This window comes from Rana temporaria, chromosome 4 (assembly GCF_905171775.1).
Source record: "Rana temporaria chromosome 4, aRanTem1.1, whole genome shotgun sequence".
NCBI classification, from domain to species: domain Eukaryota; kingdom Metazoa; phylum Chordata; class Amphibia; order Anura; family Ranidae; genus Rana; species Rana temporaria.
In genome coordinates this window covers 210,920,216-210,938,263 of record NC_053492.1, presented here as the reverse complement: position 1 = coordinate 210,938,263, position 18,048 = coordinate 210,920,216, and the positions used below count along the sequence as shown (strand labels likewise).

The 18,048-nt window shown below is 40.8% G+C and overlaps 1 protein-coding gene across 1 annotated transcript in view; it reads left to right on the top strand.

The window, feature by feature from the left end:
* CSMD1 (CUB and Sushi multiple domains 1) overlaps positions 1-18,048 on the top strand; it is an 833,985-nt gene that overhangs the window by 280,267 nt on the left and 535,670 nt on the right. Inside the window, exons 10-12 of the mRNA XM_040349812.1 lie at positions 1,361-1,555; positions 3,415-3,553; positions 15,248-15,435. Coding sequence (XP_040205746.1) covers positions 1,361-1,555; positions 3,415-3,553; positions 15,248-15,435 — 522 coding nt within the window. The remainder of the gene's footprint in view (positions 1-1,360; positions 1,556-3,414; positions 3,554-15,247; positions 15,436-18,048) is intronic.

Here is an 18,048-nt window from a genome sequence, read left to right as displayed (position 1 = left end):
GCACTAATTTTCTCCAGAGCTTAGTGAATGTACTCTTCTGATTTTGAAGATTATATCATATGTAAGCACATATGATAGCACATATGATTATTCTTTACAAAATGAAGCTTCACAGCATTTGCTAAGCTGTGGGAAAAATAAGCGCACCTGACTTCCAAGCTGCACAATCTATTTGCCTTTAGTAAACTGACCCCACTGTTCATAATTAGTAGTAAAATTTTTTAACAAAATATTCACTTTTTTGTCTTCCTTTTTTGTATCTCAGTGCTGCTGATCTTTTGCCTCTTTGCAGCCAATTCCTGTCCACATGCACACAATCAAGCAACGCATGTCATTTTTCAGATGATGACAACAATGAACCATATTGTGTGTTAAGTGGTCATCTATTGCTTCCATTGGAAGCGTGTATGGAAGGGTGACAATGCAGGAGCACAACCAAGAGACAGTGTTGTCACCCTATACAAATAAGTGATTGAACAAGGACCTTGATGGCAGGTCAAGCTGCAGATTTAAATAATATTTTAAATAATTTTAATCACATTGACATGTTAAATACTATTTGAGATTTTAGTGATTGGTTTTAAATATGCTTTAATAACTGTTGAGAAAAGATATCAGTCCCACAAAGAGTGCATTTTGTAAGTGACTCAATGGACTGATAAGCAGACAAGCAAAGTGCAATCATTGCTGTGCACTGTAATACAGGAAGCAAGGTCTGTCTTTTAAATTGGCATGCACATATACAGTATGGGTAGAAATTATTTATGACAAGGTTTTTAAAACACACCTTAATAACAATAATTACATTAAGTTGATTTCTTATGTGTTCATGTAAATAAATATGTATTCCCTTTGAAAGACAAACATTCCAAAAAGCATTACGTTTTTTCCAGCACAACATTTTAGAACAAATTTAAGAAAAAATACTTTCAGCTAGATAGTTGTAGAAATTATTTGAGGCATTAGCAGTAGAGAAGAGATGATCTTCATGGTCTTTTCACTTACACCAGGTTGACTAAGCCCATCTATTTTCAGAAGTTTCATCATCCTACTACTTTTCTACACTGCCAGTGCCAAGCAGTGTATAATCTGCATATCTTCCTTCCCACTGTTATGACCGAAGGATTCTTAACAATTCACCCCTAGATATGAAATTATTGACCTATTATATACGATACACTGTATTGGTAGGATGGGGTCTCTATATGATACATTGTATACTGTATAAATATATTGTTTTATATAATGTTCTTTATAGTGTTTTTATTTTTCATTTACCCATGTTAATGTGTTGAATTTTTGTAGTCCGATCTATCTTTTAATCTTAAAATTATGGTTGATACATTTATTTTTGTTACAGCATTTGGCCAAAATGAATGTCATGATCCTGGAATCCCAATAAACGGAAGGAGGTTTGGAGACAGGTTTCTCCTTGGTAGCTCAGTATCTTTCCATTGTGATGAAGGTTTTATCAAAACCCAAGGATCTGAATCTATTACTTGTATTATACAAGATGGAAATGTAGTTTGGAGTTCCACTGTTCCAAGATGTGAAGGTGACACATCTCCAGTATGATGTTTGTTTAAACATTTTACAAATTCATGGATATTTGTTTACTGCCTTAACAGCATTTCATTTTTTAGAATGCAAATCCTGTAGTTTTGTGTGCATTTATAAGTTGTACATTAATTTTAAACTCCAGTCATAAATTTTCACTGTAGTCTAGGTTGAACAAGGGAGAGTTAAAGTTAAGCTTTGTTGCATGTGAAAAATATCTGCATTTGTTAAAAAGAAATCCCTTCCCCCAAATACAATTAGATTATTTTAAAAAGTCAAAGAGCTATGTATAATAATCTATTACAGTCATATTTTGAATTATTTTACTATCATATTATTAATGTTCTTTAAACTGTATAATTCAAATTGGTCAGTAAGGGCATAATTGCAAATCATGGAGCCCCACACAGTTTTGATGCACCCCTCTCCTGCAGTTTCTCTGCAGCAGCTGGCAGTGTCAACTGTGACAATACATGTCACTGATCTTAATCAAGTGTGCCTAGATCAGAAGTAGCAGGAGAGTTGTCAGGATAGACAGTACTCTACTAAAGGCGAGTGTTTTGATTAAAAGTTATAGTTAATTATCATTATTATTGCTATAGTAGCTAAGTTAATGATATTTTACATGATGACAACATTTGTACTATCCTTGCATGTAATTACTCTATAACCCTAACACAAACTTCTTTAATTTCTAACTTCTTTATGCTCAGCCTTCCTATAATGCTTTAGCAGAGAAGAAACTCAGGCCCCGTACACACGACCGGGTTTCTCAGCAGAATTCAGCCAGAAACTCGATCGGAGCCGTATTCTGCCGAGAAACCCGGTCGTGTACACTTTTGGCCGAGGAAACCGACGAGGATCTCGTCGGGCCAAATAGAGAACATGTTCTCTATTTCCTCGTTAGTCAATGAGGAAACTTGGCTCGCCGAGATCCTCGGCGGCTTCACGTCGAGTTTCTCGGACGTGTGTACGGGGCTTCAGGGTTATTTTCAGTCTGAAAGCAGAGGTTTTGGAATAATAAATCTAAACTGCCAGACAGATAAGCAAATGCTTCTTACTTGCATAGAAGAGGATCTGTCAGTAGCGAAAACCCTGAGATTTGACTTCAGTCCATACTAGAAGCTTTTACAGTATAGCTTTCCTTAAAAGCCTCTCTAATGATTGCCCCCTTCTACCCCAGGCCCCATATCAGCCTGTTTTAGCTATTGTCACACCTCTGTTGGTCCTATATTGGGTCATTCTTTTTTTTTTTTGCTTTGCATTGGAATTTTATTTAAAAAATTCAGAACATTTTTAATTTTGATAATTTTTATTGAAGAATTGTGTACATACAAGTTAAGGCATATATAAAAAGGAAAGCAAAAACAAAAAGTTAATAGAACTTTAATGTGTCCTGAAATTTAGTCGGATCAGCACCCAAAAGGTGCCATAAGGTTGCGTTAACAAACATACATCTGCATGACTTAACTTAAACATGAGATATAACTTTAATCAATCTAAGGGCACTGTCTCACTCTCCCGTACACCCCAACAGGGAACAAACTGTGTTGCGGGGTAGGAGGCAGCGCAGTTCTCAGCGTTTTCCAGTTATTGCATCCTTTTTGATTCCCAACAGGGTGAATTTTTTTTAGGATTTTACTGTTTACCTTTGTATTGTCTTGGTAATTTTGCATTTATCAATGTCTTTCTTTTTATTTTTGGCTATTCATTCAAGCATTGGCAAGAATTAGTATTGCACATATTATTATTATTTCACCATTATTATATTATTTGATTATTATTTACAAAGTTTTTTTGTCTATTATCTAAAACCAGCTAAATAGTGAGCAATTTTACTTAAATTTTATTCTACAGCACCATGTGGAGGACACTTAACGGCATCAAGTGGGCTTATATTGCCTCCAGGCTGGCCTGGCTATTACAAGGATTCATTAAACTGTGAATGGGTGATTGAAGCAAGAACTGGGTATTCAGTTAAAATCACTTTTGAGAGGTAGGGAAATATATGCATGCTGAAAGCTTATGGTTCGTCAAATGCCAAGATTGCAGGATTATGAGTTTGCAGGATTAATGATCAGATTATTCTCTGGGGCAGCTCTGCAAAGAAACAAATCAGCTTCCAGGTTTTTTTATTTGTCAAAGCTTAATTGAACAAGCTAAAGTTAGAAGCTGATTGGCTACCATGCACAGCTGCACTAGATTTTGCACTCTATAGTTTTAGTAAATCAAGCCCGGTGTATATATCTTCACATTGTGGGGTTCATTTACTAAGGTTAGTAATTGTTCACTTAGCTTAGTGAATTAACCACTTGCCAACGGCTGGACGTATATAGACGTCCTCGGCTTTGTGGGGGTATATCTGAATGATGCCTGCAGCTATTGACCCCATATCTCACTGTAAAGAGGTCCGATCATGTAACATTCCTATTACAAAGTGTCAAAATAAAATTAACAATAATAAAAAAAAGTGCCCCTGTCCCTGTGTGCTTGCACGCAGAAGCAAACACATACGTAAGTCCCACCCACATATGAAAAAGGTGTTCAAACCACACATGTGAGGTGTCGCTGCGAGCAATAATTCTAGCCCTAGACCTTCTCTGTAACTCAAAACATGTAACCAGTAAAATTTCAAGTGTCGTCTATGGGTATTTTTAAGTACCGAGGTTTGGCGCCATTCCACGAGCGTGTGCAATTTTGAAGCATGACATGTTAGGTATCTATTTACTCGGCGTAACTTCATCTTTCACATTATGCAAAAAAATTGGGCTAACTTTACTGTTTCTGTTTTTGCAATGATCTCCATTGTATTCTCCAGGGTCTCTGCTAAAAAAACATATATAATGTTTGGGGGTTTTGTGTAATTTTCTAGCAAAAAAGGATGATTTTTACATGTAGAAGCGAAGTGTCAGAATTGGCCTCGTTGGCAAGTGGTTAAGTAAATTTATGCAGGTAGAACAACAATTCACCTACATATAATTTAAGTGAAAACAACTTAACTTTGCTGCATATGATGAGATTCGATTTCTTTAGTAAATTAGCTCCATGTACTTACAGAAAACTTGTTAGGACTGACAGGCTAATGTTTTACTGTGATATATGACTGTCATGCATCCTGGATTTAGCCTGAATTTAAGTTTTACATGGAGTGCCTTTCTTCCCTTTCTGGTATTGGGGGCTCCAACAGCTTTTCCAGATAACTTACACACGTGAAAAGGTTCTACCACAGTAATAATTCTAAAGCTGATTTTTCATCAAAATGTAAAGTCTACGTACCTGTTTACCCCCCCCCCCCAGCCCCCCCTTAAACCATGTAAGAAACCATTTAAGAAAATAGTGTTACTTGTCACAAATGATCACAGATTAGGAGATGTATTTACCTTATACATCGGTTGAGCATAGGTTTCTCTGTAAGCTCACTTTGATTTGGTCTCAATTATAACTAGTTTATTTATCTGTGAACTGCCAGTAATTCTTGTTTAATCCTCTGCAGCTATATTGACAGATTCTAGAAGAAGCTAGAAGTACTACCTAAATCTGGCACGCACATCAGAAAGCTATTATGAAGCTATCACAAGGCTTTACCTGAATTAGGCGCAGACCATACCACCAATGGGTCATTTTTTTTTACTATCCAAATTTTCTTCTGCTTTAATACCCCGAATTGTGTGTTTATTTCCAGATCAGACAGACCTAAAGCCAATATTCAGGAGATTTAAAATATTATGAACCAGCAATTTACTTTACCATACTAAATCAGGAAATAAATACAATATACAATACGTGGTATATAAATGCAATTGCATACAAAATACCTATTCTTTATCATAGGTTAATCTTTTTACATAACAAATCAGTACAACATAACCCAGGAAATCTGAGAAATTTTAAATTGGCTATAAACAATAGGCATTAATGCCAGGTTAAATCATTTTTTATAAAGAAGTATGTTATAATTCAAGTCTCTATTTAATAACTCCACATGCTTTAAAATTAGTTTCAATGACAAATGTGGTTTATAAGCTGTTTAATCAAGATTATGATTATGCAGCTTTTATCTTTTTTTAAATCCACATCTTTATACTAATCTGTGCTGACAAGTATAATATTGTACAATGTTCTGGTTTCATAGTTCAAGAGGTTAACATCTCTACAGACGAATCTGAATAGTATTCACTGAACAGTGTTATATTGTATCAAGAGAGGGTGTCAGCTTGCTGGTAAAAAAGATAGCCAGTGGAGAATGATTTCATGCTTCATCATCTGTCATAAATCTAAGCCCTAAAGATTCAAGGAGCAGAAAATTGTTAACGCACGGTTCCAGAAAAAAATATGTAAACAGACATGCTGGGCCATGTTGTGTTTAACTCCATCGAGACATCGTATTGATTGATCTGGAAGGTGATACGCAATAAATGTTTTAGCAGGTTTCTATAATCAAGGCTTATTTAACAAGTCTAAGTGCACAGTATGACTTAGAGCAGCAGGTATACACATATGACCTATTCTGTATCAAGTAGATTGTTTAGCAAATTATAAGCAATGATATGCACTTTGATAAAGCTAAATTAATTGTTATTGATTATACTAATAAAATGTTATTGCAGTATTGCTAAAAACTGCAGATTATATTTCATTTCAGATAGTTTTGTTTCATTATTGCAAGTGTTTTAATTCCAAAATCGTTGTTATAGCTTAAAACAAAAGTACACACATTTGTACAGCAATATTGTTGCTGCCAGTGAAAAAAACTTGCAAGCATCTTGCAGGCAATATTACTATTGCCCATGAAGGATTCCTGATGAACGCTGGATACACCTTAGACATAATGTTTTAAGAGAACCCACATCTTTAACTAGTAACACAGAGGATGCATTTTAACCCATAATAATTTGTGCAAGAAATAAATAATTCTGATTACTGAGTATTTATGTTTGATATCCGGTAACCCTCGACTAGAAGTTCAGCAATAAAAAGTTAAGAAGGGTCATGTCGTTTGGAAAATAACATTGTGTCCCTGTTTCCTATTTGCTATCCTGCTTTATTACCCTGTGCTTCTGGTGGAGATCATAAAAAGTAGTGGTTTATATTGCATGCCCACCATGTCTTTGGCAACTCTATGGTCTTTTGTTCCCAAAATAAACCTTAAGAGTTTGGATTGAAACTGCCAGAGTTGGTCCTTAAGGATTGGGATGGGGAGGCACCTGAAAAGGTAAAGGATTTGCGGTAGCAGGGTTATTTTTACAGCGTTGACCCTACTTAGCCATAAGAGCCCTAAATTGTCCCAATTATTGAGGTCTGCTTCCAGTTTACCGTACATAGGTGGAAAGTTCACTGCACAGAGGCTGCCAGACTGACCCCCAGATAAGGTAGAACCATATCGCAAAAACTGAATTGTGTTTTTAATTTCTCCACTAGATGCTCGAGCAGGTTTATATTTAATGCCATAGGTATAAAAAAAAATTGCCTTCAAATCCAAGACTGCACTAAGGCTGTCCAAGAACTTACAGATATTGGGTAGTGATATTAACGGTGTAGTACGAAGTAGAATGTCATCTGCCAAGAGTGCGCATTTGTGCACCTATGAGCCACACCGGACCCCATGTATGTCTGGATGGTCCCTAATGGCTGTGGCGATCATTTCGATGACAATGGCAAAAATGAGAGGAGATAAGGGACAGCCCTGCCTAGTGCCTTTGAAGATCGTATAGGAATCAGAGTAGTATCACTATAGACACATTTTCGCTTCTGGGTTTGAATAGAGAGCACCTATCACATACATTTATTGCCAAAACCCCTGCTCTGTAATATCAGCATAAAGAATGACCAGGACACAGAATCAAATGCTTTCTGTAGATTCAGGGATAACAGCTGGTTTTTGTTGGGTCCACCATCCCATCTGGACCTCAAGAGGGAGATGATGTCAATCGCTCTTCTAATTTGATCAGGGCCCTGTCTCCCAGGTATGAAGCCGACTTGGTCCTAATGGACAAATAGGCCAATAAAGAGGAAATACGATCTGCTAGGATCGTTGTCAAAACTTTGAGGTTGTTATTTATTAGGGATATGGGCTGGTAATTGGCTACTGAGCTAGGATCCTTGCCGGGTTTTGGAATTACCAAGATGAAGGCCGAATTAAGGAATCTATCTAGACGGGTTCCTTTGCAGAGCTTGTTGAATAATCGAGCCATATACTGTAAGGTGACAACGTGGTAGTAAAATGTTTGTAGTATGGGACCGAAAAACTGTCCGGACCAGGAGTAAAGTGATTTTTAAACATTTTAATTACCAGGGTTACCTCCTCAGCTGATATTGGTGCTTCCAATCTATCTCTGTGATGACTCTTAATTTTATTTTAATGGAACTGAGAAAGGACTCCAAGAAATTGTCTGGAACCTCTTTTTTGGTGCTATAACGTTTTTTTTTTAATTCAGGGAAAGCTTCCATGTTTTTTTTTTTTTTTTTGGGAGAGGGTACTACCACCGATTTTGATTTTGGGCAACGTATGTAAACTTATTTTAGGAGTCAGCCTAAGGCCGCGTACACACAGTCGGTCCAAACCGATGAAAACGGACTAAAGGACCTTTTCATCAGTCCAAACCGATCGTGTGTGGGCCCCATCGGTCAGTTATCCTTCGGTCAAAAATGTTAGAACTTTCTTTAAAATTGAACCAATGGACGCCTATCCGATAGGTCAAAACCGATGGTTAGTATGCAAAAGCATTGGTTAAAAACCCGCGCATGTTTAGAATCAAGTCGACGCATGCTTAGAAGCATTGGGCCAAATTCTCAAAAAGTCTGCGTAACTTAAATTTCAGCAGTTAAGTTACACTGACTTAAAATTTCTACCTAAGTGCCTGATCGTCAAAGCACTTAGGTAGAAATTTCAGGCCGTGTAACTTAAGTGCCGCCGTCGTAAGGCGGTCCTCCTCTCCTGGGGGCGTTTAAAATTTAAATGAGGCGCGCTCCCGCGCCGGCCGTACTGCGCATGCGTGTGACGTAATTTTCCCGACGTGCAGCGCGCGAACGTAATTAACGCCGGGCGGCTTTGAGAATTTCGACGGGACACTAAAGTTGCGACGGGTGAAAAAAAAAGACGCGCCGGGAAAACAAATGATTATAAAAAAAAATGACAGCGTCGCTCAGCATGCATTCCTGAGAGGGTGAACTCCATGCCAATTTTCAAAGAAAAAAACGGCATGGGTTCCCCCCCCAGGAGCATACCAGGCCCTTAGGTCTGGTATGGGTTGTAAGGAGACCCCCCCACGCCAAAAAATTGACGTAGGGGGTCCCCCTACAATCCATACCAGACCCGTATCCAAAGCACGCTACCCGGCCGGTCAGGAATGGGAGTGGGGACGAGCGAGCGCCCCCCCCTCCTGAGCCGTGCCAGGCCGCATGCCCTCAACATGGGGGGGTTGGGTGCTCTGGGGCAGGGGGGCGCACTGTGGGCCCCCCCACCCCAGAGCACCCTGTCCCCATGTTGATGAGGACAGGACCTCTTCCCGACAACCCTTGCCATTGGTTGTCGGGGTCTGCGGGCGGGGGCTTATCGGAATCTGGGAGTCACCTTTAATAAGGGGGCCCCCAGATACCGGCCCCCCACCCTAAGTGAATGGATATGGGGTACATCGTACCCCTATCCATTCACCTGGAGGCAAAAAGTTAGTTAGTAAACACACAACACAAGGCTTTTTAAAATATTTTATTATTCTGCTCCGGATGCCCCCCTGTCTTCGTTATTAGCTCAATTAGCAGGGGGGGCTTCTTCTTCCACTCTCCGGGGGTCTTCCGCTCTCCGGGGGTCTTCCGCTCTCCGGGGGTCTTCTCCGCTCTCCGGGGGGGGCTTCTCCGGACTCCGGGGGGCTTCTTCCATCTTCTCCCCTCTTCCGCTGTTGACTCGGCGAACCCCGGTTCTTCTGCAGCTCTCCGGTGCCTTCTTCTTCAGCGCTGGCTGCCTGCTATGTTTGTGTGTTAGCTCGATTTCTGTGACGTCAGGGTCTTGTCTTCTGTTCTTCCGATGTTGACTCGTCGCCTGTTGTCGCTGTAATGATGGAAGCGCGCCTTGCATCACATTTATATAGGCATCACCGTCCCATCATGCTCCGGTAGGTACCCACGTGGTGGGTGCCTACCCACGTGCACCCACCACGTAGGTATCCTGCCGGAGCATGATGGGACGGTGATGCCTATATAAATGTGATGCAAGGCGCGCTTCCATCAGTACAGCGACAACAGGCGACGAGTCAACATCGGAAGAGGGGAGAAGAACAGAAGACCCTGACGTCACAGAAGACCGCGCCGGCTGCCTGTTTGAAATCGAGCTAACACACAAACATAGCAGGCAGCCAGCGCTGAAGAAGAAGGCACCGGAGAGCTGCAGAAGAACCGGGGTTCGCCGAGTCAACAGCGGAAGAGGGGAGAAGATGGAAGAAGCCCCCCGGAGTCCGGAGAAGCCCCCCCGGAGAGCGGAGAAGACCCCCGGAGAGCGGAAGACCCCCGGAGAGCGGAAGACCCCCGGAGAGTGGAAGAAGAAGCCCCCCTGCTAATTGAGCTAATAACGAAGACGGGGGGGCATCCGGAGCAGAATAATAAAATATTTTAAAAAGCCTTGTGTTGTGTGTTTACTAACTAACTTTTTGCCTCCAGGTGAATGGATAGGGGTACGATGTACCCCATATCCATTCACTTAGGGTGGGGGGCCGGTATCTGGGGGCCCCCTTATTAAAGGGGACTCCCAGATTCCGATAAGCCCCCGCCCGCAGACCCCGACAACCAATGGCAAGGGTTGTCGGGAAGAGGTCCTGTCCTCATCAACATGGGGACAGGGTGCTCTGCGGTGGGGGGGGCCGCAGTGCGCCCCCCTGCCCCAGAGCACCCAACCCCCCCATGTTGAGGGCATGCGGCCTGGCACGGCTCAGGAGGGGGGGGGACGCTCGCTCGTCCCCACTCCCATTCCTGACCGGCCGGGTAGCGTGCTTTGGATACGGATCTGGTATGGATTGTAGGGGGACCCCCTACGTCGAATTTTCGGCGGAGGGGGGTCTCCTTACAACCCATACCAGACCTAAGGGCCTGGTATGCTCCTGGGGGGGAACCCATGGCGGTTTTGAATTTAAAAATTGCCGTGGAGTTCTCCCTCGGGAATGCATACCAAATACCGTCGCTGGAATGGGCCTTTACAATGTGTGACTAACTTTCCACATTATAAAACCAGCCCTAGTTTTGCGCAGGCAAATTCGGAACTTACGCAGAAATCAAAGTGCTGAAATGCTTTGAAAATCTGCTTAAGTCCTCATTTGCATACGCAAAGCTGCATTTCAATGAGAAATGCCCCCAGTGGCGGATGCGGTACTGCATCCTAAAATCTGACCGTGTAAGTGTCTTACACATGTCAGATTTTCTGCCTAACTTTGGAAAAAGCCTTTTGAGAATCGTTTCCAAAGTTAGGCACAGGGATACGCAGGCTGAACAGCAGTTAAGTCTGCGTATCTCTTTTGAGAATCAGGCCCCTTGAACTTAATTTTTCTCTGCACGTCGGTGTTTCACGTCACCGCGTTGGACTCAATCGTTTTTTTAACTGATGGTGTGTAGGCACATCAGACCATCAGTCAGCTTCATCGGTTTCTGCTATTGTGGTGAGAGCTAAGTTTAATGCTGTATCCAGTTTCTCAATTGGTATTGATGAGGGGGTCCACTTTCTTTGTGAAATGGTAGGGGTACAATGTACCCCATTACCAATTCACATGGGGGGAGGGATCTGGGGGTCCCCTTTGATAAAGGGGGTCTTCCAGATTCCAATAAGCCCCCCGCCTGCAGACCCCCATAACCACCGGGCAAGGGTTGTGGGGATGAGGCCCTTGTCCCTATCAACATGCGGATATCCTCCCTATGTTGAGGGCAATATGGCCTGGTAAGGTTCAGGAGGGGGGGAGCTCTCTCGTCCCTCCTCTTTTCCTGCGGCCTGCCAGGTTGCATGCTCAGATAAAGGGTCTGGTGTGGATTTATGGGGGAACTCCACACCATTTTTTTGTAAATTTGGGGTGGAGTTCCCCTTAAAATCCATACCAGACCTGTAGGGCCTGGTAATTGAATTTGGGGGACCCGCACGCATTTAATTTTTATTTTTATGAATGACTTTTCTCTGTATTGCCGGAAGCCGACAATTCATTATAGCAGGGAGTGATTTTAAATTACTTTTTTTTCCTTCAGAAATTACACTTTGTGCAGGAACAGTTCTAAGCACGGGAAACAAGCGCTGCTTTACATGCATACTATACCCCCCCCCCCCGGTACGAAATTTAAAGGAATATTTCACTTTTATTGTTTCACTTTAAGCATTATTAAAATCACTGCTCCCGAAAAAAATTCAGTTTTTGAAACTTTTTTTGCATTGATACATGTCCCCTGGGGCAGGACCCAGGTCCCCAAACACTTTTTATGACAATAACTTGCATATAAGCCTTTAAAATTTGCACTTTAAATTTCTCTCTTAGACTTTTACAGGGTGTTCCGCGGCTTTTCGAATTTGCCGCGAACACCCCAAATTGTTCGCTGTTTGCCGAACAGGCAATGTTCGACTCAAACTCGAAGCTCATCCCGACTAGAATGGTCCAGACTATTGATCTTCATCCATTGAGTCAGGTAATCATGTCAAGTGGGTGATCACTGTAATCAGTTCAGGTTGTTACTGAGGTTCAAATATCAGTTCAGTGCTAATGCTGGTGGAAAAGAACCCCCAAAACAGGGGTCAAAAGAATACAGGGAATATAGAGGGAAGTTCCTCCCCCATGTAAAACAAAGCCCAGAGAATACCAGGGGACTTTTTTCATTCACTGAGAAAGAGATAATTCTCCCACCAGGTAAGGACAATGGGTCAGAAGTGACATATATTTTCATCATGGAGGCAAACCTTCCTTGACTTTTTTGATTTCGGTGCCTTCTTGACTTTTTCAGTTCTGGATGTTTGCCAAAGAGAATTGGGAGGGCTAGAGGGGGTGGACTCTTCATAAGGTTTGATGTAGCATTTGCATCGGCAAAGGTGTGTCTCTGGATATAATGCCCAGCTTCTGTAGCAGTTGGTCTTCTTCAGGAAAGGAGGAAAACCTGAATGGTTTGCCGTGATTTCAAATTTGAGGCTAAAGTGGACTAGCCACCAGTATTTGATATTCTTCTATTCTTCTATTGTAGAGCCAACATTAGGGGCTTGAGTGACCTTCTCCTCTGGATTGTGGAAGGTGATATATCAGCAAAGATCTGGATTGGGTGTCCCATTAACAGCAGTTGTGGGATGGAGCAGGCTCTTTTCATCACTTCTTCTTTGATCCCAAAATAATGAGGTTTTCCCACAATGTCTCTGGGCAACCCATCTGAGTAGGGAGGTCCCAGGGGTTTAAGGGCTCGATCCAGTTCCAGTCAGTCTGTGTGGGAGAATGTCCAGGATGAGATCCTTGATGAGGGAGCTATCTGCTTCATGTACCTCCGTAATGTTTTAAGGGAGGCCTTTAATCCTGAAGTTATATCTTCTAGACACGTTTTCAAGGTCGTTGATTTTAGCTATTTCAATTTGATTATGCGGGTCTTGTAAAAGGTCAGTGTTCTGATTTGCCCGTGCTACTGTGGAGTCCACTTTGGTCTCAATAGTTTCAACATGTGTACCCAGGATTTGGAGAGTGTGCCGAGTGATATCGTTCGCTACGGGGAGCACCTGTCAGCCCCGTAGCTCCGTCCCACTTAGGCTAAGTGTCCATACCTTAGAGCTCAGCGCACACATTTCCAATTCCACATCTTCAAATAAGTCAAACACATCAGGAATACTGTTTTCTAAACAGACATTCCTGAAAACTTTCCCCTGGGCTTACTGATGGCCTTTATTTAACACTTTTGCAGCTCATTGTACCAGATCAAAACCCCCAAACAAGACTATGGTCACTCTGAGTTTATGCAGATCCCTGGCCAATCATATCTACAAAATATATCACGTGTCTTTAAAAAATGTCACAAATCTCCCACCATCCCATGTCTATAATGTTATGTAGGTTTATGTTAATCGCTTTTCTTTGAAGCCAGACTTCATCTAGTGAGGAATCTCCCTACAGCCTTTGCTAAAATATTTTTTTCAGAATATCTTCTACATTTGTTCTATATGGGGAGTATAATTTACCTGACTCTTGTCAAGAGTCTTCTGTCAGTCAGCAGATGTAAAACTGAGATTCATTTTTATATACCGATTAGATTTACTCAGAAGAAAATTATGAAAACTGAACTCTCTTACCAAATTACATAACTGTATGATCCTATATTCGATAGTTTTTGTCATTTATAGCTTCCATAATGAAGTCTGCATTTCTTCCTATATAGTCTATCCCAGCTGAAAGTATGCTGCAAACTCCTGTCAAATACAGTATTTCTAAGCAACTTCAGATTTTGTCTGGGTTATATGACTGTACATTATATTTTACCAGTGAGGAAACCTTCAAAGGGGCCATATGGGAGAATTCTACTGCAAACTTACATCTACTTGAGGGAGTCCTTGGTTAGGTGTTTACATTTAAGAAAATTATGCCATGCTTAATAACCAAAATGGACAGTGGCTTTGGTACCTTGCCATTTGTTAGACCATATTTGTATATTTACAAACATTTCATGTAACATTATATTATACACCTTTTTAACATTTCTAAGCTGCATGACATACTGTTCAATTTGCAGGAGAGGTGAATATATCAAAGCAGAGCTGAGAAGGATTGAGCTTGCATTTCCACAAGTACAGTTGCTGAAAAACTGAAAAGGATGAGGCAGGGTGTTGCAGTGGGATGATTTAATCATAATGAGCAGTGTAAAAATGATCCAGATTTTTACTAACATTATGATAACCAAGCTCTGTTCTTCCATTTTAAGGTAGTTTAAAATTATTAGGTGCACATTTTTATTTATTTTATTTATTAATAACTGCAATGCTACAAAACCCCCCAAAAAATGCAAATTTTTAAAGTTTGTATTTACACAGAAAAGGCTAAGGGAAGAAGGGGATGAAAGGATTAATAATAATAAGTAATACGGTCTGACTAAAGCTTAACAAGGGGTACATTTTTTATTTATTTTTTGTAATTTCTTTGTACACATTAAAAAATTACATTTATTTATAAATAAAGGATACAACTGTAACAGGACTGAGCTGTTATACTGACAGCCTAGCTCTGTAGATTGCACTGTTATACTGACAGCCTAGCTCTGCAGATTGCACTGGGAAAATGGCTCTCCTGGTGTGATCAGTTCTGCTGTCACTTTAATAGCCAGTCCATTGCACTCAAACACAGCACACAGAGCTCTTGATTGAGAAGGGGGCCAACCTCCACATTGAGAGCAGAACCACAGATTACACCAGGAAAGCTGCCGCTCTGTGTACACTATGCTAAACTGTCAGTATGACAGCACCTAAGGTAGGCACCTCGCCTGCCTCTGCATTGAGTTGACTCCGACTGGACAATTGTCTACCTAATCCCAGGGGTACCATGTTAGGATCTTACCACTTAAAAAAAAAAAAGTATTTTCATATACAATTAGAAGTATTTATATTTTTTCTTTAAACATGTCATGCAGGTTTACTGCTTGCTTTTTTCACTTTGTAACTAAGAAATGGTAGTAGTGATGTTAAGGTGGTAAATTATGCTTCTGCATTGCTTCTTAGATTTCAGACTGAAGTCAATTATGATATTCTGGAAGTACGGGATGGGCCAGCCAATTCATCCCCATTGATTGGAGAGTACCATGGAACACAAGCACCACAATTTATTATTAGTACAGGGAATTTCCTGTATCTTTTATTCACAACTGATAACAGTCGTTCCAATGTTGGCTTTCTAATCCGCTATGAAAGTAAGTAATAATTTGCAATTATGTTTAATTATACATATTATTAAATGTTTAAATTAAAGGATTTTTTATAAAATGTACTAGCTTTTAATATCTGAGCATGTTAACCGTAATGACTGATCATAATATTCATAAGTTCATGTTTAGGTTTAGCCTTTTAAATGAATACTATATACTATAGTATATAGCGGGGATATGCAATTAGTGGACCTCCAGCTGTTGCAGAACTACAAATCCCATGAGGCATAGCAAGGCTCTGACAGCCATGAGCATGACACCCAGAGGCAGAGGCATGATGGGATTTGTAGTTTTGCAACATCTGGAGGTCCGCTAATTGCATATCCCTGGTATATAGTATACTATAGTATATTTTAATATTCCTCCATTTAGTGGGACTACTCTGAATCTCAATTCATTTTTTACTTTTGTGATTCTACGGGGCTGTTTAAAAGATTTTCTTTGCTGATTCTGATTCTGGGAAATTTGTGATAATATAATATACTCTAATAAGACATATGGTTTTGAAGGCATTATTAATGAATTACAACTTAACCTGAAGTGGTTGTTAAGTCACATAACACAATTATTTGTATCCTCTGTGCTTTAGTAATATAAAGTATAGTGTATCAGTTTTTTTAAATGATAGTCCTAAATACCTTTTCTTACATGGCCACTCTGCAGTCATGTGATGCCCCTCCGCTCTCCTTCACCGATCTAAGGAGAGCAGTGGGAGGGGCTGAGATTTCCCTCTGACATCAGCCAGCCAGCAGAAGGAGGTCACATGACTGCAGAGCAGCACTGTGAAAGTAGGTATTTATGATTATAATAAAAAAAACTGACACACATTCATTTAGATATTGCCAAAACACAGATGATACACATAATGGGGTTATGTATTACAGCAGAATAGTGGCAGGAGGAGGGGGGTGTAGGAGATGGGCTCTCACTACACAGACTGAAATGATAGGCAGGGAGGGAGTGGGAGAGGGAGAGACTGTGAGATGATGGAGGCTTGTAAACTGACCCCAGCACCATTGATCAGCAGCCATTATTGATGTGTTTAGTTTACATAGGGGGACAGAGGAACAGGCAGGATCAACCAGGCATTTTAGAATGTAGAAAGGGACAAATTAGGGATTACAAACACTTTAAAGTTAACACCAGACTGGTATAAAAAAAACTCTAATTAGCTAAATTATGTAATAACCAACACAAGTTATAACTTATTTTTAAATTTAACCAGTGTTTACATTTTTAAAAGCCTCCTATAATCCTTTTACACTGCAGAATTTGTACTGGGATAGGAAGAGTCAACATTAAGGGTCAGAGGGGAATTTTACACTGCTCATGTGATGACAAAAAAGGTATTCCTGGTAGGATGAGAGGGCTTATCAGTATGCTACTGTGCTGTATCTGTCCAGTCACAGGCTTTGGACAGGGAGGAGACACAATTTTATAACTTAACTACAATATGGAAAAATTTGATCACCAAGCTTGCTTTGCTTGCTGATATACTGAGTGTAAATATCAGTATTGGATGGACATAAATACAAATTATTTGGCATCTAAAACAGCTCTTATATATGTGCACCTAGGTTTTAAAAACAGAAGAAAAAAACACCTGTAAAATGCTTAAAGTGTTCCTAAAGTCTCTCTTTTTTTTAATAATAAATGTGTTATATTTACCTGCTCTGTGAAATGGTTTTGCACAGAGCAGCCTGTGTCCTCCTTTTCCCAGGTCATCTTTGGTGCTCCTGGCCCCTCACTCCTGTTAAGTGCCCTCACAGCAAGCAGCCGCTCCCTGTGTCCATTCAGACACAGAACCGAAAGTTTGGCCCTGCCCCCTCTCTCCTGTTTGGCACTGACTTTTATTGACAGTAGTGGGAGCCAATGGCTCTGCTGCTGTTTCTCAGCCAATCAGGTGGGAGAGTCTAGGAGGCCTGAGGCACTCCTGAATATAGCTGGACAGAGATTGGGCTCAGGTAAGTATTGGGGGGCTCAGGGGTGCTGCTGCACACAGAAGGCTTTTTCATCAGTGCTGTATATCAGTGCCCATAAGTGCACCGATCCTCTGCTTTTTTTTGGGTGAATATTAATTTCACTTTTCAAAATTAATATTAATTTTTCTAAATAAATTATTTCTACTCTTGTGTTTTGGTTCTTCAATTTTTAAAGTTTATTGGTTGTTATGGAAGCATTTAAAGTGATTCTAAAGGAGAGATAAAAAAAAAAAAAATATGGTATACTTGCCTGCTCTGATCTGGTTTTTCTGGCATTTAAAGTGATTCTAAAGGAGAGATCAAAAACAAAAACAAATATGGTATACTTGCCTGCTCTGCTCTGGTTTTTCCAGAGCAGCCCTGATCCTTTGCTTTTTGGGTCCCCCTGCCGGTGGTCCTGGATTCTCCCCCATGCTGAGTGCCCCAAAACCAAGCCTCCCACTCAGAGCCTGGCTCGACCATGCCGCACTCTCTCATCATTGGTTTACTGGTTGTGATTGACAGCAGAAGGAGCCAGTGGCTTCCACTGCTGCATGAGCCAATTAGGAGAGAGAAACCCAGGAGAACTGCTACTCTAGTGCACATCACTGGATCGATATGGGGCTCAGGTAAAATC